Genomic DNA, 24,336 nt, shown 5'->3' with positions numbered 1-24,336 from the left:
TGGTGGTGGTAGCATCATGGTCTGGGGCTGCATGAGTGCTGCTGGTACTGGGGAGCTCTGCTTCATTGAGGGAAACATGGATTCCAACATGTACTGTGACATTCTGAAGCAGAACATGATTCTATCCCTTCAGAAACTGGGCCGAACGGCAGTTTTCCATCATGATAACGACCCCAAACACACCGCCAAGATGACAACTGCTTTGCTGAGGAACCTGAAGGTGAAGGAGTGGCCAAGTATGTCTCCAGACCTGAACCCTACTGAGCACCTGTGGGGCATCCTCAAGCGGAAGGTGGAGAAGCGCCATGTGTCTAACATCCAGCAGATGTCATTATGGAGGAGTGGAAGAGGATCCCAGCAACAACCTGTGCAGCTCTGGTGAATTCCATGCCCAGGAGGATTAAGGCAGTGCTAGATAACAGTGGTGCTCACACAAAATATTGACACTTTGGACACAGTTTTGACATGTTCACTTAGGGTGTACTCACTTTTGTTGCCAGTTATTTTGACAATAATGGCTGTTTGTTGAGTTATTTTCAGAGGACACTAAATTTGTACTACTATACAAGCAGCACATTGACTACTCTAAAGTATATACAATTTTCATTTCTATAGTATTGTCGGTTGAGAAGATATACTAAAATGGTTGCTGAAATGTGAGGGGTGTACTCACTTTTGTGAGATACTGTAGATGAAATTTGACAACATCTGAAAGACTGAATGTAAACTTTGTGACAACTATTTGACAATTTGATATGAAATGCATATTCAGCATTTCTCCATTGAGAGCTTGGCACTTGCTGTTAAAAACCAGCATATCTGTAAAACACACCAAGCAGTTGAGAAAAGTCATATTCTCCAAAGACATCACAGTAGCCAAGTAAACATTTAATACTTGAGATATAGATGAAATACACAATAGCAGTGTCAGAGTTGTGATCAGTTCATTTGAGTGCACAATTTCACCACTTCATTTCATTAGAAATGACTCTCAGAACATTTTTTTTTTCTTTCAGAAACTTGTTTTTGTAAAATGCCTCTTTATTGTCCATATAGTGGTAGACAGTATTCAAAGTGAGGGTTTCTCAGAGGGAGATTCTTTAAAATGTAGATTTTTTTTGACGAAACTTTGAATAATCACTGTGTATGAAATGTGCTATATCAATACACAAAAGATTGTATAAATAACTAATGAAAGGTTGGATAAAGAAAACCCCCAAAGTGTTTTTGTTCTTATTAGAGGTCTGCTTCTTTTTTTATTGATTTAAAATGTTGAACTTTTGAAAACAAGAAAAAAAAAAAAAAATCCATTAAATTCAAAAACTAAAATGGAACCAAATGAGCTCCTGTTAATATATCAAATTTATCAAAGGATTAATTTATTTATTTGTTGCATTTATTTGATTTTAATTTTGAAATTGATTTATTTTAATTGATTTTAATGTAAATTTTTAACACCCTAGTCCCCCAAGAGCTCTGAACACTGAGCACACCTCAACAATTCATTGTTGGACAAGCAAAATTCAGAGACCCTGTTTATACCTTGTTTTAAGATGCGTTTTGGTCGATCGGATCACAAGTAGATGAGGGAGACACATTCCTGTTTACACCTTGTGTTTTAATCCGTCTCTTTTTTGTCCACTTTCAACCACTTCTGTCCTTATTTCTTTGAGTTATTTCTGCTCTGATAGCTGCAGCACCATGCCGAACACGGTGAGTGCGTGTTAGAAATCAGGAATAGTAAGAGAACATTGTGATTGGTATGTTTTTCATCTTCAAACCAAACTTGGGTCTTCAGCCGACAAAGTTTAAATCCTGTCTGGTTAGCGCGCTTCCCACATTAGGTCAGTAGGCGGAGAGTAGGTGGTCTTTTGTGGCTGTTCGAACACATTCAACCACATGAGAGTCTACACTACGAAAGCAATCCGGTCAAATGCGTTTTCGACTACCTCTGGAAATGGTTGAAAGTGGACAAGCTCAAAACCTTTTAGACCTTGTTTACAGCTGTATTTAGCGTCGTCCAGTTGTGATCCGTCTGACCAAAATGCATCTTAATACCAGGTGTAAACAGGGCCAGAGTTAAAACATACAATGTCACTTGGCCATGGCATGAAGACTGGATGGCGATTTCTTTGGGCTGGTGATGAACTGGGTCGTGAAAGCTCTGTAAGATAAAACCTGTCAGAGGCACTTGTTTAAAACAAAGAAAACAAATTGATCCGATGAATGACTAAGGAGAACAGTGCCGTCTCCAAGTAGTCCATTAGTCTTTCAGACCTCCGAGCTGTCTCCATTATCAAGGCTACTTCTAACTATAACAGGCTGCAGGCTGGACGAGACACTTGGGGCCTTTTTTGTAGGTGTCCGCTTTGAGCGAACCATCAGTGCCAACACTACAACCACAAGGATGGTGAGAAGCAGTCCCACGAGGGCTCCTGCAACCGTTACCGCATCCTCTTGGGCATCTCGCCCACTGAGCTCCCGTGGAGACAGTCCATCCGCGAACAGCTCCTCCCCAGGCGCAGCACGCCGACGGCTGCGGTCCAGTGCGACATGCATGATATTCGTTCCTCTGTTGTTCTCGGGTCCGATCTCCTCCGCCAGTATCGGGACGTCTCTGTTGGACCGTCTGGAGCGTCCTTTGGCCTCCGCTGGTACAAGGTCACCGGATGTTATTGAGTGGTACTCCACACTTCGCTTGCCAATGCCACGCTTGGCATTGTCTTTTGAACGCACAGTGTAGATGGTGTGAATGAACCACTCCCTCCCTACCGCCACCTACAGACCAGAAGGATAATAGAGGATTTGATCAAGTCACTCTGATTGACATAAACCTTTTAAATGACAGGAATCTAGCATGTGATGTCACAGATTTGCAGTACCATTCTATATAATCACATCATAGCTAATAAACATTTAAAAGGATTAGACCTGGAAAAGGGGAGTAGAATCCAGCCTGAATCCGTCAGATCCTGGCTGCTTGACCAGAGAGAGGGCAGAGGGGTCATCTACAGCCAGCAGGGCTTTGAAACCCACATCCCCAAAACTCTTGGCCTGAGTCTCTGGCTGAGCTTTGTCCTGGAAGCAAGGTGAAGTCATGGGACTTTTTTAGACAAACTATACAAATTTTTTAGAAATTTCTCAACAGACGAATTAAAGTATATCAAATTAATGTATTTCAATTATATTATACAATATATAATTTATTAAAATAATTTATAATTTGTTATAAAATAAAATATAAATATAAAAAGATTATTTGACTAATATATAGTTATTTTAGTATTATTTATAAACTATTTAGAATTTTTTTTGTATTTTCAGTTTTAATTTTAGTTTTTAAGATGTTTTTAAGATGATTTTTAAGAGTTTTTAAGTTTTAGTAATTTGGTTATTTTTTGTTAATTTTTTAATAGTTTTTTTAAAAATATTATTATATAGCTTTAATTTATATTTGTTTCAGTTTTTGTTTAAGTAATTTTAGTAATTCAGCTTATACTTAAAAAGCGTTACATTTAGAAATTTTGCCTTGGCAATTAACTGAAACTAAAAAAAATAAAAAATAAAAATTACATTTTCTAATTATTTAATTTCATTTCAGCTGTATTTTAATTCATGAAAATTATTTTATTTCTTTTAGTGTTAGTTGACACTTACAATACTGCTAACATACTCACAATAATTTTGAATCGGTAGAGCAGGGAGGGAGAGTCTGCTAGGCATCCGAACTCAGATTTGGTGGGGTTGTATTTAGGAACATATCCGTCAGCTCCGGTGCACAGATACACCTTTTCAATGTTACAGTAGAAAGAGTCCCCCAGGTTCTGCACAGGGTCCACCATCACTCGTCCATAGATTGTGTCACCTTGAGGAGAACAAGCTCAGTGTTAGTATAACCTAGAACACTGCTGGAAACAGAATTCACAAGAATGGCAGTACTAGATGTTTATTCAAAAGAATTAAACAACTGAAACAACACAGTAGTTGTTCCAGTAGATGTACCCTCAGAGAAAGCCGCATCACTCTCCTGACCGAAGCCCATAGATCCATCTGACAGCCACAACGCTTTCTTAGACAACAGGAACATCTGTGTGTTTAGACTAAACTCCACAGCGACAGGGTCACTCACCTAAACAAAGTAAAGACATTATGCACACTGGTGTCTGTTAACATTTAATAAACTGTTTTCTATTACAAATTATATTATAAACATAAGTTGAGTAAGGCATTTGAAATAAAAAATTAACAATTTTGAGATTTTTTTTTTTCACTTCCTCTTTAGAGGCAGAATACTTTAGTTTACCTGCTGGAAGCGGATGTCAAGATCAAAAGTAACCGGCTCTCTGGGGTTGCAGACCGGAGGAACAGTGTACTCCACATTCAGTGCTGTTGTACAGGGGATCAACTTCACTGTGTACGTGCCTGAATAATCACGAACCTGCAGGTCACAGACACACAGGTATCATACATGTTTAACATTGCATTCGTTTTTCACAAATCTTCAGATTTTACATTGGACATCAAGTGGTGACCCAATACAGCCAAAATTGTTTATCATACAAAGTAAACTGTATAATCATGTAAAGCTTGACATATGAAATAATAGTCTAAAAATCTATTTTTTTTTTTTATTAAATCATTTTCATTAAGAGATTCAAAAGAGATTTTTCTGATTATTATTTCACATGTCAGGCTTTACAGGGTTAGGTACAGTTTGGTTTACTTGCATTTAATGGTTTGTTGAACCAAATATTAAATATTTTTGAGAATCATATTTGATAAATCTGGCTTTTATGGCTCATATAGTATGATATTGGAGAATATAGAGCACATACTCAGAGAAAAAAAAAAAACACCTCATTTTTATTTAAAATAAACAATGTGGTGTAATTGCTGATATTTATATGGCCAAAAAGTAAGATGAAATCATGATAGCTTGTAATACAAATAGATCTTTACTTGCATAAAATGCATATTAATATCAGTTGTCTATGGAAGCTTGTTTCCACCAGTAAATAAAAAAAATAAAAAAGTTAATTGCGACTTTTTATCTCACAATTCTGACTTTTTGTCTCGCAATTGCGAGTTTGCATCTCACAATTCTGACGTTTTTTCTATTTTTGATTTATAAAGTAAGAATTGCGTGTTATAAAGTCATAATTTCGATATAAAGTCACAATTCTGACTTTTTTCTCGCAATTGCGAGTTTTTAATCACAATTCTGACTTTTTTTCTCAGAATTGCAAGTTATAAAGTCAGAATTGTGAGATATAAACTCACAATTCTGAGAAAAACGTCGTCTTTTTCCCCCTCACAATTGGACATTATAACACACAATTGCAAGAATTCTGACTTTATATCTTGCAATTCTGAGAAAAAAAGTCAGAATTGTGAGATAAATGTCGCAATTACCTTTTTTATTTTTATTTTTTCATGGCGGAAACAAGCTAGTTGTCACACTATATCTCCCAAAAATATGTCTTATGTCTTATGTATTATGTAAAGCGTTATTTAAATGCTTAGTTTTATGATCAAAGCCTTGTAGTTTTTATTGCTGGGGCAAAACATATAATCCAATGCAATACAATGATGATTGATACATGTACAACTAAATGTTACTCAAAAGCCTGATGCATCATATTTGATATGCACATTTTAACAAAAAAATAATAAAAAAAGATGTATGGATAAACAAGTAAACTGAAGTTGCTTCAGTCCAGTAAGTGTTCGTCTTGAAATATTACTAACAATATAAGTTATTCTTGTGTTCACTTTATAAAAACCATTAAAGGATTTTACAGCAAAAAGTAGATTATGTACAACAGGCTTTTAGCAAGTTCTGATCATGTTGATAATTTACAGGTCTTAGAAATGTGTGTATTGAAAATCATACAGTATAGGGTTAAAGTCAAAAGCCTGGGAAAGAGATCAACTCACAGCAAAGTCTGATATGAACATCCATTGCTGGATGGGCTGGCTGTAGGTCGGCTCAGTCCTAACCAGAGTGAGGTTAAAGGTCAAGCCCGGGTGGTCTGCACTCAACACTATGGACTTCACAGAGGATGCTGGGTAATCAGGTGAGAGACAGCAAGTTAATTTAATCAAATCAACTTCAAATCAAAAACAAGGCATAAGTTCTATATGCTATTTACTGTACATGATCTTTTGATTGTACCTGCAGTCTTCAGACCCCCCAAATTTGCTGCTGGAAAGAAGACAATACATTTAATATAATAAGATTTTATTAATATGAATATAATTAATAGCATAAATAAGATTTCATATTTGGAAGACTTTTAGAGAAGGGAGATTTACCAGAATGTACCGCTACGAACAACCCCCTGAAGCGAGCTTCTGTGCGGAAGTTCACCACAAGCTTCCCCTGCTCATTAATCCTCATGCTGGTTGGATATAAAGCTCCTGCAGAGTAAACATGGTCTAATATGAATATCTTTGAATTATAAATATTGTATGACTTTTCACTTAAAGTTCCAACTTCCACACCCTGCACTAGTTCTGTATTCCTCAAGGGACAGTTGTGGCCTAATGGTTACAGAGTCTGACTTGTAACCCGAAGGGGTTGGATTCTCAATACCGGTAGGAAAAATGTAGATGGAGGGAGTGAATGAACAGCGAATGACTGTTTACTTTACTTCACATGTCCATGTGACATCTGTTACTGTACTTCCCATTTCCATGATAGCCAAACATAACATAAAAATTACAAACTGTACACATAAATAACAAAAGTGTATTAAAAATATGATTTTATGTTTGTAGAAAAGGTGTGAAATTTCCCTGATTTGAACTCTCTTTAAACATTTATTATAGAAGAGAATTTTAAATATAACACAAGAGAGAAATTCTGGCCAATTTAACATTAACACCAGACGTAAATGGGGAAAAAAGGTCATTTAAGAGGCACAATAAAATATTTAAAACTATTATAATATGTCCTTTAAAACTAGAATGATTTTTATAACATTTATATAACAATATATAATTTATAGAACATTTTTCTCAACTTAGAGGAGAGGTTTTCAAACTGGTGTCCGTTGGACCCTCAGGGGGCCGCAAGAGAGTGCTAAGGGGTCAGTGGAAAACTATGTAAACGTGTAAAAAAAAAAAAGGTAAAATAAATAAAATAAAAAATAAAATAAATTTGATTAAAATAAGAAAATGTATTCATATAAAAAAATATTAATTTTATTTAAATAAATAATACATCTAACAGTACAGTATTATAGTGAATAGAAAAGTAAAAATGAAATATTTTCAATTTTATTTTACACACATTTATAATGTTAATTTTTCACAGTCTAAATTGAGATTTTATACATGAAAATATATAGCTGCCTTTTAAATTTTTGAATGGGGGTGCCTCTCACAAGGATGATCATATTTGTGGGTCCGTGGCATCTAAAAGATTGAATACCCCTGACTTGCCTTGCAGTTCTGCCTGCGGAGGGCTGCCGACACCATCCTTCCACAAGATGGCAGTGTCGTACACAAAGGTGAGCCGCAGCTCAGAATGCAGGTCGAAGTGTTGCCAGCCTCCTGCGCCCACAGGGGAATGAAACACGTATGAGACGTGGAGAGGAACTCGCAGGGTCACGTACGACTGCACCAGGTTCAGCACCTTTTAAAAACACATTCAAATAATACTGAAGATGAATATCTACTGCAAAATGCAAACATACATACTTATTTATGTAAAAAAGAGGACCTATTATGCTTTTTTACATTTTTAAATGTCTTTAGTGTGTATGTGTAATGTTTCTGTTTGAGCATGAAAAAGGTCTGCAAAGTTACAAAGCCCACTCCAACGAAAATATTCTCAATATCAGTAAGCACTGTTTCTGAACTCTCTGAAACGCCTCGATTGTAGTCTTGATTTTTGTGACATACACATCACAATAGTCCTCATTTAAATAATTCCCAGGCAAAAAAGGGGGTGGGGCAGATGGTAAGGGGCGTGATATTTCCGAAACATGCTTGAAGCTGTTGACCAATCGCAACACACTGGTTCAAGCTGACCAATCAGAGCACATTGTGCTTTTCAGAAGGAGGGGCTTCATAGAGACAGGAACTAAACAGAGCATTACTGACAGAATGGGAAGAACAGTGCTGCAAAAATGTAAAATATGTGAAAAATAATGTATTTTTTTAACATTCAAGCATGAAAACCTATAGTGTGGTGTGGGAATGACGTATTTTTGTAGGCTAAAACCTGAAAACGAGTTTGCATTTTAGTATTTTCAGTTCCATTGTCCTTAAAATTGCGCTCTTGCAAACTATTACAACTCAAACTTCCAGGGAAAATGTTTTTAAACAATAAATCAAAGACGGAAGCTTAGTGATGGTGACGTTGAAGTCATGTGACATTGGTGTTGTTCGTTTATAGCCCACGTTTAGCTTTTGACTTCTGCCAATTGTATTTTCATTGTCGAGGGAACCAGGGTGATGCTAACTTCTGAGCTGGCCTACAAAAATACGTCATCCCTGCACCACTCTATTCTAGTAGACCCAAAAACAAAATCAAGACTTTGTAAAAGGGCAAAATAGGTCTTCTATAAGATTTTTTAAAAAGAGCCATTACTGACAGACTAGGAAGAATGGTGCTGCAAAAATGTAAAATATGTGAAAAACAGAGGTTGCTATTAATCAGCACTGGCTGTTAGACAAAGTAAAGTTCATCAATAAGCCAGGAAACATTTTGTCAGAGGAAAAGATTAGCTGTCTCAAAGCATAATCTGTTTTGATTGAATGAAACATTTGCTAATTTACATAGTCAATTATAATCAAAAAACCAGGCTATAAAAATGTGCTCCTCGGTAATGAGGCTGGTCTGAACACCTGCTGGACTGGGTTTAATCAAGACAAGAAAAATCCCCATGAACATTGTCAAATTCCCATCCTGAGGGAAAGAGGAGCCAGGCTTTTTATATTCAACCAGCTCCTTTCAATATCCTCAGTAGAATCTGAGTATGTCCTTTAGATGAAGTGTTTTGAATTCACATCTTGTTTTACGGAGCTATTTTAAGACTTATTTTTGTAATAACATAGATCATTCAGACATTTAGACACCAGATTACGATGGGGAGCCATTGAAGGAAGACCTCAAATTCTGAAATGAAATGAATGAATACAAAAGCTCAGCGGGTTACAGCAAAGTCAGTCTCCTCTTCTATTGAGAACAACGAGGAGTGTGGCAGAAATAAAACCCAAGGAGAGCAATGGCTGCCAGTTTATGCTGTTCATAATAATAGATGAAAACAAAGAAAAGTCCAAAAGCAGAAACCTACCTACGAGGACAAGTGTTCATGGGGAGGTGTTAATCAATTTGAGGTAACTTGGATGTTCTGTTTAAACATGCAATATCCCGCTATTATACTCTATAGCACAGCAGATGACTGGTACCCAAACACACAATGAACCTAGTTAAGGAAATGATGGGCTAAATTCACACCACATTCTGATTTTCTGCTTAAAGGGATAGTTTACACAAAAATTAAAATTATCCCATAATTTACCCACCCTCAAGCCATCCTAGTTGTATATGACTTTCTTCTTTCAGCCAAACACAATCGGAGTTATATTTAAAAATATCCTGGCTCTTCCAAGCTTTATAATGGGAGTGAATAATGCCTCTTTTTTGAAGCCCAAAAAAGTGCATCCATCCATCATAAAAGTAATCCATACAGCTCCAGGGGGTTAATAAAGGCCTTCTGAAGTGAAGCGATGTGTTTTTGTAAGAAACATATCCATAATTATAACTTTATAAACTGAAATTACTAGCTTCCGGTAATGAATATATGCACGTTCATGGGAAAGTCAAATTCCGGCATATGACGTAGGCGTAGCGTAAGCTTAGTTGAGCGTAGACGCCTCTTGAGGTTCAAAGAAATAGGGCTTGGCAACAAACTCAAGCTCCCCTGACATTTCTCTATAAAAATTCTCATTTTAGACTCCCAATTCGTGACCGGTGTTTTGTTTTGCTCTATCCTCTGCGCTTCTGCGTTCAATACGTCATGCATCGGGTTAGCGGTCACTCTTCCAAAGGAACTAGAATTGCGTACGATCGTTATTGGAAGCTAGTGATTACAGTTTATAAAGTTATAATTATGGATATTTTTCTTACAAAAAAAAACATCGCTTCACTTCAGAAGGCCTTTATTCAGGCCTTTGCCAAAAAAAAGGCACCATTATTAAGGTTGGAAGAGCCAGGATATTTTTAAATATAACTCCAATTGTGCAGTGTTGGGAAGGTTACTTTAGAAATGTAATAGGTTACAGATTACAAGTTACCCTATTTGAAAGGTAATAAGTAGTGTAACTATTTCAATTACTTTATTAAAGTAATGTAACTGATTACATTTGATTACTTTTTGATTGCTTTTTTTAAATTTCTAACGAACGTTTTCAACAGTTAATCATTTTTCAAACATTTAAACCAGGCAGGCTTAAACTTACTGTAGTAACATTGATTACTGTCAGACTTTCAAAATCAGTAACTGTAATGGATTGCAGTTACATTTATTTTGTAATTAAATTACGTAATGACGTTACATGTAACTAGTTACTCCTTGTGTTTGTCTGAAAGACCAAAGTCATATACACCTAGGATGGCTTGAGGGTGAGTAAATTATGGGATAATTTTCATTTTTGGGTGAACTAATCTTTTAAATCAGCCCTTTTAAATATGGCATATTTTGCTCCTAAACTTTGCATCATACAGATTTCCTAATACCTTTTAATACGATACATTTTGTTAATACATGAAATTATAAGAACGTTGGACTTCCAGTCTTAAAATGATGCATTAGCTTATTTATATATATATATTTGAACTATATTACAGGGGTGGCAAACCTCGGTCCTGGAGAGCCACAGTCCTGCAGAGTTTTGCTCCAACCCTAATCAAACACACCTGAACAAGCTAATCAAGGTCTGAAGGGCAGAGATTGGATATTATAGGGAGATGAGAGGGTCTGTATCTCTTACCATTGGAGAAAGCATAACGGCTACCTACGTGTGCATAACGTGTTGCACCTCTCAGCCTGTCGTGTAATGGCCTTTGGTCTCCTTCCCTGCGTACCGCCAGAACCGGAGCCTTAGCATTAGCCGTTATGCTTTTTTGGCAAAAGGTTGCAGGCTTGCCTTCCAGTGGCTTTGTGAAGGGTTACTAGGAAGCTACAGGCAGGTGAGTTTTTAATCAGGTGTTGGAGCAAAAACTCTGCAGGACTGAGGCTCTCCAGGACCGGAGTTTTCCACCCCTGCTATATTATATAATTTAACTTATACTGTAAATTTTTTTATACTAATATTTTGCAATTCCTATTTTTTTTTATGGCAAGCATGCAATCATTTGTCTAATGTTGAGTTTGACTTAAAAAAAAGAAAAAGAAAAAGAAAAAGAGAATTCACATAAAAATTACATGAATTTTAGCCTGACTGTATCAGATTATGTTACAATATGTATTAGATTTATTTCCACATACACTAACGTTCAAAAGTTTGGGGTCAGTAAAATTCCATAATGTTTTCTGAAAGAAGTCCTTTATGGTCACCAAGGCTGAATTTACTTGTTCAAAAATACAGTAAACATTAATACTGTCAAGTATTATTGCAATTTTAAAATAAATGTTTTCTATTAAAATGTGATTTACTCCTGTGATGGCAAAACTGAATTTTCATCATTATTACTCCAGTCTTCAGTGTCACATGATCCTTCTCATTCTAATATGCTGATTTGGTGCTCAAGAAACATTTCTTATTATCAATGTTAAAAAAAAAAAAAAAAAAAGTTGTGCTGCTTAATATTTGCGGAAACTGTGATTTTATTTCTGGAATCTTTGATGGATTCTTAGAAAGTTCAAAAGAACAACATTTATTTGAAAAGGAAATCTTTTGTAACACTTAAATGCATCCTTAAAAAAAGAAGACAATCTTACTGAATAACTTTTAAATGGTACTGTATGAAAGTGACCCAGATCAGAACTGAAAATGTCAGATTCATGTAATTTTGACAAATCTGGTGCACTTTGACAGTGTGAACTTACCTTAATGGAGTTTTGCTATGGCCTATAGATCTGGATAAAACTATAGCGGCGTAAACACGTCTAAAGGAGTGAAGAGATAAATGAGGAACCAGAATATCTATTGTCTTCTCAAACCTAGGAATTCTTTTAAATGCATTTTTTAGCTCTAGGACAAGAACATTTGCGATTTATGAACCACTAATCATTAGAATTCAGAGGATTCTGAAAGCTGCGACGACGTCTCACCTGCCCATCTGTTCCGATCGTTCCCCCGCAGTCTGTGAGCAGCTCAGACATGTCATAATAACTCACAAACTCCCACAGACAAGCCTCCAAGTTCAGGTTCCTGTAGAAGCGTAGAGTGCTCTGGCCTCTGAGGACAGGGCTGTACTGATATGGCAGAGTCTCACCGACACTCTCTATATTCTGCGTGGCCTTGGTCAGGAAGCCATGCCGTGTGGACACCTCATTAAAGTCCAGCAGATTGGAGCACCTGTGGTTTCCCACACGAGTGCCATCGGGGCTCAGAGTCAGCTCAAAATTGGACAGTGCACGAGTGGAGACCACAGGGAGCATGCCTGGAGCACATAAATGACAATTAAACTAAAATCAAGCTATAACACTGAAATATGAATGTAAAAAAAAGAAAAATCTTAGAAGCATTACATAATATAAGGTATAGTTCACCCAAAAATAAACAATTTTCAAAAACAATTTTCGTATTATTTATTCACCATTTTTTGCTAATATTTCTGTATATTATTTTTATGTTGAACACAAAAAGGAGATATTTTGAAGAATGTGAATACTCCACTTTTCTATATAACATTTTAGCCATCAAAGCAATAAAAGAAGTTCATATAACTTGTGCACTATTTTCCTAATCTTTTAAAGCTATATATTCAAACTTTATCACCAGTTATGACACAGATTAAAATCTATACTTGCATATTAGTGCAAATGAGATTTGAGAGCTACTGCAGACAGGAATATTTTCATTGAATAATGTCTTAAATTTTGATCTTTTCCTCACACAAAGCTATCATATGGTTTTAGAAGATGAAAAATATGGCGTACAAATCATATGGACTTATTTTAAAGTGTTTTTTATACTGGACAATCCAAAAAACAATATAAAAGAAAATTTTATAGCTTTTCATTCTTGGACAATCTTCAAAAATTTCCCTTTTTGTGTTTCAAAGAAGAAATAAAGTCATATGTGTTGTAAACAACATTAGGGTGAGTAAATGATGATAGAAGTTTTATGTAAATTAATCATTAAATTGCTCATTTTGCATGCAGTAAAGCAAGTTATCGCAGGGTATCTTGGTACTGTAGGAAAAGTTATGGAAAAGTACAGTTGAAAACAGCTTTTGATGAGTCAAGAGGTAATATTAACGCATCTATATTTGTTCTTGCTTGGCCTAGATTTCTGATGTGAAATATAACTTGACATTTTTTCCCAAAATACTTCAAAATACTGCACCCTTTTATTATTTTCATCCCAGAAATCATTTTGATGGAAAACGTTGTAGGCAAATTTGTGACAAGACACTTCATGTTTAGTATCTTTCAGACTTTGATTTAAGCTTTTGAAGAGGGCTGTAATATTTAGTTTTGACAGCAAATAACGCATAAATCCCAAAAGAATACCATTTTTTCCCCCAAGGGGATATATGGGAAGTGTTTCTTTCGGAGGGGCTGAACTAAGCAAACAACCTGGCAGCCAGAGGGGAAATAATTCTCTCACCGTCTATGTGGGGCATGGTGACAGTAAGCTTGATGAGATTGGCATATTCAGAGTCTTCAGCGCCTGTATAACGTAGTTTGGCAGAAAAGGGCTCAGCACCTACTGTGCCCAATTTACGTGGCTGGCACATCCCTGCCCAGGAACATCAAAGACATGAAACATTACTTCAAGCATATTACCACCTACTGACAGTCTAATTCCACATTGCAAATGGTATATTATAACCAGAAGCTCAGGAAGAGCATAATGTTCTTTGGTGCCGCTATACAAAGCAAAGCATTTTTATATGATCCCACTTAATGTGATGGTTTCGGGCTCACCTTCCTCCATGCTAATAGACACAATGGGGCTGCTCAGCTCCAGCCCTTCATCACCGTTAGAATTCACGGCACGGGCCGCGCACTGCACTCTAGAGCCCGCTTGGAAGTAAATGGAGTCTAGGGTGATCATTTTGGAAGACGTAAAGAAGGTATCAAAGTCAGCCTCTCTCATGGGGCTGGTGACGCCATCCGGACCACTGGGGGCGCTGATGAGCCATCGGTAACGAGTCAGTGTGTCGTTGATGCGTTCGCTTATACAGATGGAGCCTGTTTTGTCATAGTCGGGATATTTGGGGTTGCAGGCCTGAATAAGTCAGAGAAATAGACAAGAACAAGAAATAAAATATGATAATGGAGCCATAAGGAAAACACTGCCGTTCAAAAGTTTGAGGTCAGTATGATTTTTTTTTTTTAAAGAAATGTATATATAAAAATGTTTCTTGAGTACCAAAAACAGCATATTAGAATATTTTTTGAAGAATCATGTGACTGACTGAAGACTAGAGTAATGGCTGCTGAAAATTCACCTTTGCCATCAACAAATTTCCAGGAATAAATTACATTTTAAAATATATTAAAATTATTTTTTATATTTAAATTAAAATTATTTAATATATAAAATTATTAAAACAATTATTTTAAAATCATAATAATTTCACAATATTTTTGATCAAATAAATGCAGTCTTGGTGAGCATAAGAGACTTTTACTTTCAAAAACATAAAAAAAAAAAAAAAAAAAAAAAAATCTTACCGACCCCAAACTTTTAAACAGTAGTTAAATATATAATATAATATAATATAATATAATATAATATAATATAATATAATATAATAATCATGATTAATCGCATCCAAAATAAAAGTTTGTGTTAACAGCAATGCATATGCACTCACAAAAATAAATTTGATATATTTGCGGTAGGAAATTTACATAATATCTTCATGGAACATGATTTTTGGCATAAAAGAAAAATCAATAATTTTGACCCTATTGCTACAAATATACCAGTGCAACTTATGACTGGTTTTGTGGTCCAGGGTCACATATAATATAATACATGAATATGGTAATCATTGAATACCATGGTACACATATCTGCGGTAGCAGTCCTTTACTGTAAGGAAAAAATCCACACAACAAGGTTCCGCACACAAGCGACTTCTGTTTAATAATTTATCACAAGGAACAACACAGAGGATTTAAAAGATTAAACATTGTTTGTGCTTCTTGTGCTCTTTCATAAAGTCCTTATGATTTAAGAACTGTGAGGCCTTTTTTATAGCTTAAGATTTGAAAAATCATTATAATCTTATAATCTTTTTCATTCACTTGTACTTCAAGGACCAACTAAAAACTTGATAAAACAACCACATAATTAGCATTAAAAATGCACTGAAACTTAATATATAAATGATGTTGGTCACAAGTAAGTGGGAAAGTTCTGAGAACCTTCTGATTGACAGATATTTACTGACAAACTTACCGTGACACAGACGACAGGGTATCCAGCAGGTGGGTGGGCATTTTCTTTGGTTCTTCTGACATCATCATAGTGTAACAGTGACACAACATGAGGCAGGGAAGGGAATGTGACGTCAGCCATACTGTTGCTCTCCTCAATGTACACTATGGCTTTAGTCATCTGCCAATACAAGAGACACAGATTTTAATTCACATTAATTGTGCATTAAACTTCAAATATGAAATACGTAAAGCAGGGAACATAATGAACATTTCTCACCTGGATTTCAGCAATCATATTCTCGTCTGGTTTCAGGTGGACAGTGAAGGCCTCTCTCATCTCTCTTACGCTATCAAACAGAATCTCCACCTCCACTACATGCTCGATCTCACCCGCTTTAAACTCAACATCTGCACACACAAAATATCTAATTGCATACACTAAAAGATAAACAACATCCTGATATTTCTTCTCCTAAATGCTTCCACACCTGATTGGATTTGTCATTTGCATCCTGAACTCTATATAACCTGATGTAGACAGGAAATGCATGCATGTGGAAGCTGCTTGGAGCCACCTGCCAATCTACAAAGGATAATTAGATGCTGCATATTCAGAATGCAAATGACCCGTTCTGGCCTCTAGAAGCCTTACCGAGGGAGATGGGATGGTAGTCTTCTCCGGATATGGCAGAGCCGTCCTTTGTGTGCACCCTCACCAGGGACACTTTCGAAGCGTCTCCTGTCCTGTGGATGGGGATCTTCACCAACGTCATCTGCCCTGACTCTTTTGGTTCGGTAACACTGAACTTTGTCTCAGCAAACTTGATGATAGGCTCTGACAGTGGAAAATAAATTATTAAAGAAGACAGATGAGAATTGAGAAGTTTTTGTTCATTAAAAGATTCTTAGCTAAAGAGAATCTGTAAGACTGTACTGAAGTTTGACCCAGATTCTAGAAATCTGAAATGTCAGGTATTTACATTTAATATTCATCTAAAGTGCATTTCAAATGAAAACAGCTGTGATGAAAAATGTTTTTGCCTCTTTCTTACTGTCAGTGTTGTCATTGATCTTTATGAGCATTTCGTTCCGATTGCCTATGGATGCTCCATACGGCGAGTCGCTCTTTGCGTTCCCCAGAACCAGCCTCAGTTCCTCCTCCTCCTCATGAATCGAATCATCCGTAAGTTTTAGCACACACGGTTTGTCAGCCTCGCCTAGGGACCAAAACATGGAGACCAAAGTATGAACAAAGAAATCAGCTGTTTCTAGAACTGACATTGTCTTGTGAGATCATGACCTCCTTTTTGGACAAATGTTTTTCACTTGAATGGCAGATATCAAGTAAAGGTAAAGTGTGTCATGTGTTCATTCATTCATTTGTTTGTTCATTCATTCAGTTGTTTGTTCATTCATTCAGTTGTATTCTTCCTATTCCACATACTACCTTACAAAGAGGTTCATCAATTTCATATTACAAAAGCCGCTTTTCCACCATCATGCCAAACAGTTCTCATTGTTTAACTGTTCAATTCCGTGCCAATCCAGCCCAGAGGATAGGCTTTCATTTTCCACTGTGAGTTTACAGATGATATGATTTGTAAATAGCGACCGCGTTATGGAGGATGATCAGATATTTCTTTTAATTTTATCATTAACTTGCATTAACTTTGCTCAAATAGCACTACAGAGAAGCTGATAGCCAGTCAACAGACAAGTGACAAATCCTGAGTGGCGACGTCACTACACACACACAAGTCGTTACCTGGTTGGTTGAATTTTACAGGATGTCCAGGAGACGTGTGTGTCGCGTTCTTTAACGGTCCACCTGGAAACAAATGCCGTGACGCCAAACCCCCTCGTGGAAGAAGAACGCCGTTGTGTTTACAATGGTGACAATGAGCACCTGCCAGGATCAACTAAACGCTGAAGTTTGTAAAGTTCGCAGATACATTGTTGCAGTAGAGTTGCGCAACATTCTTAAATTAATAATTTATTAAATGCACGCTGGTCTGTTATTGTAGGGACATCAACTTCATAATTTCACGCCCCTAAACATGACGCGGAACAAAATGAACTGTGATTGGTTGTGTTACATGTCAGTCAAACGTCCTCTTGGGCGGTCCTTGGCCAATGAAAGCTGCGATAGAGTCCAGACCTTCTGCCGTCAGTCTGAAGGTCTGGCTACGCGAGACTACTACACACATGGACTCATGCTGGTAGAATATAAAATATAACTGGAAATATAATTGGAATCATTCCTTACTGTTCTTACAACCGATCGGCCCAACGGTGGAAAATCGACTAATTGTGCACCTTGCAAAAGTGAAGTATATGATTTTTTTTTAACAGTTTATTTCACTAACCTAATTGTTCGTTCACTAGTTTTTTTGTTTATTCAGTTGTACACCCCCTTACCCCCATTCCACATCCCAACTTACATAAAGGGTCATCAACTGCATATTTTACTTTAGGCAAATAAAAGGTGAAGCATGTGATTTTTTAACGGTTCAATTCTTGTTCGTTCGTTCTGGCAGTTTAGGCCTAAAGGTTAGAGAGTCAGACTGGTAACCCGAAGGTGTTGGAAATGAATGAAGTGCACTTAAGCAAGGCACCTAACCCCCAATCGCTCCCCAAGCGCCACAACAAAATGGCTGCTGACTGCTCCGCGTGTGTGTGTCCACAGTTTGCAGTGTGTTCACATCTCACTACTCCTAATCTGTGTGCACTAACTTGGATGGGTTAAATGCAGAGCACAAATTCTGAGTATGGGTTACCATACTTGGCTTTCACATGTCCCTTTCACTTTTTCACTTTCTTTCATTCATTCATTCAATTGCTTGTTCATTCATTCATTTGTTCATCTTCCATTTGTTTGTACTTCCCTCCAATCCACATCCCAGCTTACGTAAGAGGTTATTTACCAGGCAAGAACGTTACGATGGACACATCAGTGTTGGGTCTTTCATCAAAGTCGGACACCACCTGTGCAGAGCCCTGCCGGGTGTAGCAACGTACAGTGGACTTGTGTCTGATGTCTCCGCTGCGGTGTACCACTGCAGTGATGTGACCTTCACTCTCCTCTGCAGTCATAACAGCCTGTTTAAACTGCACCTTTGGCACTGAAAAAAAGAATATAAAAATCCAGATGGTCTAATAGAACAATTTACCTCTGAATCATGGACAAAAACTAGTAATAAGTGGGTCATTCATTCTCTGGGTGACAGAAAAATACAGTATATGAAACATTATAGGACTTTTCCCACTGTGTTTATCATTGTGTTAAACCCGGCTTTTAACCCTGGGTAGAGGAACGTTTCACACTTTACTCTGCTGTGGAGCAGGCTTAGCACAGCTTTTGCGGTGTTAACTTTGCGTTGCGATGCTAAACATGCAACAATGTGGTTTTAGAATGTTACGGCTAGATGCTTAGCAACAGATGCCCAATCGTATGCCTCATATTCACAGGCGTTAGACAGTCATAGAAACACCACATGTAGCATGAACAATAGTCTTGGGGAAAAATGGCAAATGGTGATGGAAAAAGCATAAACGGGAGTGAAGAAGAGACTGTTTTATTCTTAACTTTATAGTCCACTGATAGTACAGTCGGCAATGTATAATAAGAGGATGCGTGATACTAGAACCTTTATGTAAACTGGTTGCATGCTGTACTTGTTCAATAAAATTGACACAGCAAATATGCAAATAAGGATGTTAACCCAGGGTTTAGGAATCTACAGTGTGAAACCTTAGCTTATGAATACACAGGAATAATTAAGTATGAGCCGCGTAAAATGCGAAACAACATAATCCAGGATTCCGTTTAATCGGGGTTTAGAATGACATAGGGTTAACTATTTCAAGCATGAAAACTCCTTATGTGTGTCTCGGTCACAATTTTGTTAGGAAAAAATACTCACAGTCTGAAATGGAGTCGTTGATAAAGATGGTGACTTTTGCCGGCTCTCCCAGAATTCCATTGGAGGGCATCTGGAGAATAAGCTCAAATCTCTCTGTTCCTTCCAAAACGGGCTGGCCTAGGTCATCCAGGATGGTGACTCGGACCATCTGCATGCTCACACCCGGTGCAAAGTCCACGTTTCTGCTGATTCCCACATAGTCTACCCCCGCTAGCGGATGAACACACAGAAATAAAGCTAAGGTCAGAAAGAGGTCAGACTGGATTTAATGGTAGAAGCACAGGATTCTCACTTTCAATTAATCCTCTCTCAGAGAGACTGCTGTTTTTTTGTTTTTTTTGAAGGATCAATGTACTGTATAGAACTTACAGCTAGGTTTGGGTTGACTGAGCACAGAGGACTTGGATGAACAGAGTTTTTTTTTTATTTCAGCTTTGCAAAGAGCTCATAGCTGCATCTTTGATGCCACACGTCACTTGTTCAAGGACTAAGCCAAAAGAGTCAATAACACTTACTCTCACATTTATGAAAGACCCTGAACTGTCCTGTTCAGCATTTTGCAGTTCCTAAGTTTGCTGGGATGACAGGAACTGGAGATACAAGACTTGAAAAGAATTAAAGATAACTTTTAAAAAATGTTTTTTTTTTTTGTTTTTTGTTTTTTTGTTTTTTAGCATTTATTTTTTTTCTAACATAAGTCAGGATTACTCAACCAAAAAAGACATAATTTAGTTAAATAAAATGAACTCTACCTCTAAGGGCCAGATTTACTAAAAAGGGCAAATTAGCGTGAGACCTCAATCCTATAAAAGTTCAGATGGGAGTGGAAAGTTCTGAGGGTGATTTACTGACAATGCACACGTTAAAGAACACGGATGCAGCCAGATTATTTCCATAATGACCAACGCAGTAAGTCTATCAAGAGCAGCGCAAATTCACAAACAAGCAGAGCCGATGATAATCAGGTGCGTGTGATCTACCAACAACACAGGTGCAAAATGGCTTAAAGGGATAGTTCACCCAAAAATGATTTTGTCATCATTTACTCACCCTCAAGTTGTTCCAAACCTGTATAAATTTTTTTTGTTCTGCTGAATACAAAGGAAGATATTTGGAAGAATGTTTGTACCCAAGCAGATCTCGCCCCCCATTGACTACCATAGTATTTTTTTCCTACTATGGTAGACAACTTCAGGGTGAGTAAATGATGACAAATCATTTTTGGGTGAACTATCCCTTTAAGACATGCTTTTATTTTGGGCCGTTAAATAATGGCACAAATACTAGTAAACAGACTAGTCGCAAACCTTAATAAATCATGTTGCATGATTTATTTATATACTCTCCTTCCATAAATATTGCATCTGAAAGAGAAACTCCTACAAATGCAATATGCAATAAGGTCAGATGCAAAAATAACTGTGTCCACGCCTTTTCATCACAAATTTTTCACTGCATGTCTTATCCTGACAGTAAATCCTGATAGTAGTTTTTTAACGGCAAAAGAGGGTTTGCGTTGGCACAAGCTGTTAACAAATCTGGCACTAAGGCTTTTATATGTAAATGACCTCTGTTATGATTGGCTAACTTTGCTGCATACTGTATGAAATGAGTAACAATGCTGGTTGAGGATAGGAAAAAAGGATGGACTACCAGGAAAATCCAATAGCATCACTCACCTTCGGCAGAAATCGGGTCTGTTTTGCGGGATCTCACAGTGACTGTAGCTTTTTTAGAGAGATCCGTCCCTGTCCTCCACACATGGACTTCAACGTGGCCATCACTCTCATCGACGTGATACTCCTGATTGCCGAAGTAGAACACAGGAGCTGTGGGGCATAAACAGAAAATTTACATTGACAATGAATTTCCATGTGTTACATTCTTTAAATCTGAAAATCATTCAAAACCCAAAAAAAGTTTATTTATTTTATTTAATGCTATTATTTTTCTTAATTTTATTTTGTTGCTATGTTTAGCTATTTATACATATATACCACATTAATATATATACTCCTAGCAAGGCAAAAATGGCCAAATATTTAGTGGTCTGTTAATGTTCTGAACTATTTCAAATTTTTTAATCAAATCACTGGTCAGGAAATCAGCAATAATTGCACAAATACTGTAGATAAATTAACTTAGCACAGAACAGCCTTCCCCAACTTTGCAGACAGCTTTTTACAGGAAGAAGAGTCAGTATTGTTCCACTCAATGTTAATGGCTTCAAACAGTTCATGAGTAGCTGAAAAATGTCTCCTTTTTCGTTTGAGTTTATTGTAAGACCAAATGTTCACTATAGGGTTCAAACATAAGCCTGATGGACTTGTTTTCAATTTAGAGAGGAGCATTGTCTTGTTGAAAAATAACATCTGATCATTCCTCTTTAGATAACAAATTTTCATTTGTGGAAAGCAAGCCATTCTGCAATATTCTCCTGTACTCCAAAGCATTAAATGACTTCTCACAGTGAAGTAGCTCACCAATACCAGCAGCTAAAAAGGCTCCCCACACAATGACACCTCTTCCTCGATGCTTCACTGTGGTAGAGATGCATTATTATTATATTTCTCTCCAGATTTTCAAAGACATTTCATTCCGTCTTTTTTTTTTATTGTTTTATGAGACAGCAGTAGCTTTTTTAATAGTGCATTTGCTTAAATTTTGCTAATTTCCTGACCAATAATTTCTGGTTAAGACAATTAAAAGATTAGAATTGAGCTATTTTGGCCCTTTTTTTTTGTCCAGGAGTGTGTACACATATAAACAAACATGCAAACTGAATACATTATAAACTTATATTATATACTTTATTTACATTTATTGTTATGTACATGTTTATTTATGTTTAATGATTTTTCTTTGTTTTTTCGTCATTGCTTCATTTAGTTATGATTTTGGACAGCTTTAATATTTTTCTTTTATATGAAGGATGAAAATATGTAAGCCTTGTAAACTCAATTAAACAATGTTTAAAAGTTTCACTGTTAATGTTCACAGTTACACAAGTGCAATATAAAACCAATTTAAAAAGTATTTTAGAGCAGAACATAACTTTAAAGTTTTATTCATTACAGAAATTTTAATGAATTTTTCATGACCTTTAAGATTTGTTTAATTTAAATATTTCCAGATATGTATTCCATGACTGCAGGAACTCTGTTGATTGCAGTTATTGAAATTAAACTATATGAACCAACTCTCAAACTCAACCCACCTCCATTTTATTTCGTGGCATACAAGAACATCTTATTATTTGCATTTAATTGTAAAGTTTAAGAAAAACCCTTGAAATAATCATGTACTGAAAAGTAAATCAACCTCCTACCAAGTAATAAAAAGTGTACGATAGCTAAAACCATCTAAAACCACCATCTCAACACCACTGTTCAGAACAGTGGATAAACAGTGGATGCCGGTCTCCATGACAACAAACTGACACCTTGCATCGAGGTTTCTGTTTTTCTCACCCGCGGTGTCTAAGAGCAGAGGTCCCTAGGAGAGGATTCAACAGCTGTCATCTCACATTATCTACAGGAAGCCACTTACAAAGAAATGCCTGTAACCTGTCTATAACCTCTCTGTTCTGAACACACTCTAAACATAAGATCAGGTCACAAATTACAGGGTTTAGAATGGATTCATGGTATACAAGGTATAAATACCCTGAACTAAGTTTTTGTAGATGTTGTTGTATATCTGCAAGAATTAACATACCAAAACACTTTCATTTTCTACCCAGGGCCTAGTGGTTAGTGCAGATGTTTCTGACATACACACCGCCATAGATTTAATACATAGATTCCTCAATAACATCTCCATCAGCCATATTGGAACACTTGAGATCAAGTTGACTGTGTGTCCACAATTATACGCATGTATGGATATCTATATCTGCAATAGACTTCAGCAAATTATTTTCATAGGATTTAGGTTATCAATGTTAGATAATTCTGCGTATGCTAAAAAAAGTATATATTGAGTTAATACATATAAAAACACAAACCAAGACATTCTCACCTGTGAAACATTATCCGTTTCTTTGGGAATTTACATCTCGGCGGTTTTACAACCAGAGACTGGGCAACGTTGTGGCCAGTGTTGGGGGTAACGCATTACAAGTAACTTGAGTTATGTAATCAGATTACTTTTTCCAAGTAACTAGTAAAGTAACATTACTTTTTCAATTTACAACAAAACATCTAAGTTACTTTTTCAAATAAGTAACGCAAGTTACTTTTTCACATTTATTGAGTGACAGCTCTCCTGTCCCCATGTTGAGAGAAATAAAGTGCAGAGGTGTTGTGTGCGCTGAGTGAACATGATGGTTATTGTAGTTCTAGACTAAATGTGAACATGCATTTACGCATCTCACTTGCACGAAAACATTCAGTATTCCTCAAAATGAATAAAAACAGTGAAATGCAATCTCAGAATTTCACGCAAACCTGTAATAAATAAATATATTAAATTACACAAATATACTTTGTATTTAATCTCACTTTATTAACCAATGTCTTTGTCGCTGACCTTTAATGATCTAATTCAACCATACAAATAAGCAAAAATTACTTTAGATTAGATTTAGAAATAAGAGTGTTGAACTTCCTTCTCCTTTATCCTATTCTTCTTTAATTCAGAATGGCAGCACAGCTGAAAGGTTTGTTTGAGCTGTGCCCCCTATACTGTACAGGTGTAAATATGCATTTCCTTCAGCCTGAGGCTTATTCATTTCACTTTACTTTTCACTTTAGGGTCTTAACATTTGCCAAAAATAGAACTATTTTTGTTGTTATTAAAAAACAAACAAGCAAGCCCAGTCCATGTTAGAAAAA

The 24,336-nt window shown here is 36.5% G+C and overlaps 1 protein-coding gene across 1 annotated transcript in view; it reads right to left on the bottom strand.

Annotated features, from left to right (window-relative positions):
• Nucleotides 1-870: 870 nt before the first annotated feature.
• The window catches only part of frem2a (FRAS1 related extracellular matrix 2a), a 64,005-nt gene continuing 40,539 nt past the window's right edge, over nucleotides 871-24,336 (bottom strand). Inside the window, exons 7-25 of the mRNA XM_051908759.1 lie at nucleotides 21,181-21,330; nucleotides 19,502-19,711; nucleotides 18,503-18,700; nucleotides 16,631-16,795; nucleotides 16,231-16,413; nucleotides 15,856-15,986; nucleotides 15,598-15,756; nucleotides 14,112-14,415; nucleotides 13,792-13,923; nucleotides 12,288-12,619; nucleotides 7,447-7,639; nucleotides 6,316-6,420; nucleotides 6,176-6,202; nucleotides 5,938-6,065; nucleotides 4,304-4,438; nucleotides 4,003-4,129; nucleotides 3,678-3,865; nucleotides 2,932-3,078; nucleotides 871-2,778 (exon numbers count right to left, since the gene is read on the bottom strand). Of these exons, the coding sequence (XP_051764719.1) occupies nucleotides 2,272-2,778; nucleotides 2,932-3,078; nucleotides 3,678-3,865; nucleotides 4,003-4,129; nucleotides 4,304-4,438; nucleotides 5,938-6,065; nucleotides 6,176-6,202; nucleotides 6,316-6,420; nucleotides 7,447-7,639; nucleotides 12,288-12,619; nucleotides 13,792-13,923; nucleotides 14,112-14,415; nucleotides 15,598-15,756; nucleotides 15,856-15,986; nucleotides 16,231-16,413; nucleotides 16,631-16,795; nucleotides 18,503-18,700; nucleotides 19,502-19,711; nucleotides 21,181-21,330 (3,521 nt within the window). The 3' untranslated portion in view covers nucleotides 871-2,271. The remainder of the gene's footprint in view (nucleotides 2,779-2,931; nucleotides 3,079-3,677; nucleotides 3,866-4,002; nucleotides 4,130-4,303; nucleotides 4,439-5,937; nucleotides 6,066-6,175; nucleotides 6,203-6,315; nucleotides 6,421-7,446; nucleotides 7,640-12,287; nucleotides 12,620-13,791; nucleotides 13,924-14,111; nucleotides 14,416-15,597; nucleotides 15,757-15,855; nucleotides 15,987-16,230; nucleotides 16,414-16,630; nucleotides 16,796-18,502; nucleotides 18,701-19,501; nucleotides 19,712-21,180; nucleotides 21,331-24,336) is intronic.

This window comes from Ctenopharyngodon idella, chromosome 10, assembly GCF_019924925.1.
Source record: "Ctenopharyngodon idella isolate HZGC_01 chromosome 10, HZGC01, whole genome shotgun sequence".
Classification (NCBI taxonomy): Eukaryota; Metazoa; Chordata; class Actinopteri; order Cypriniformes; family Xenocyprididae; genus Ctenopharyngodon; species Ctenopharyngodon idella.
Note: the sequence above shows the minus strand (reverse complement) of the source record. Positions and strands in the feature narration are given on the sequence as shown.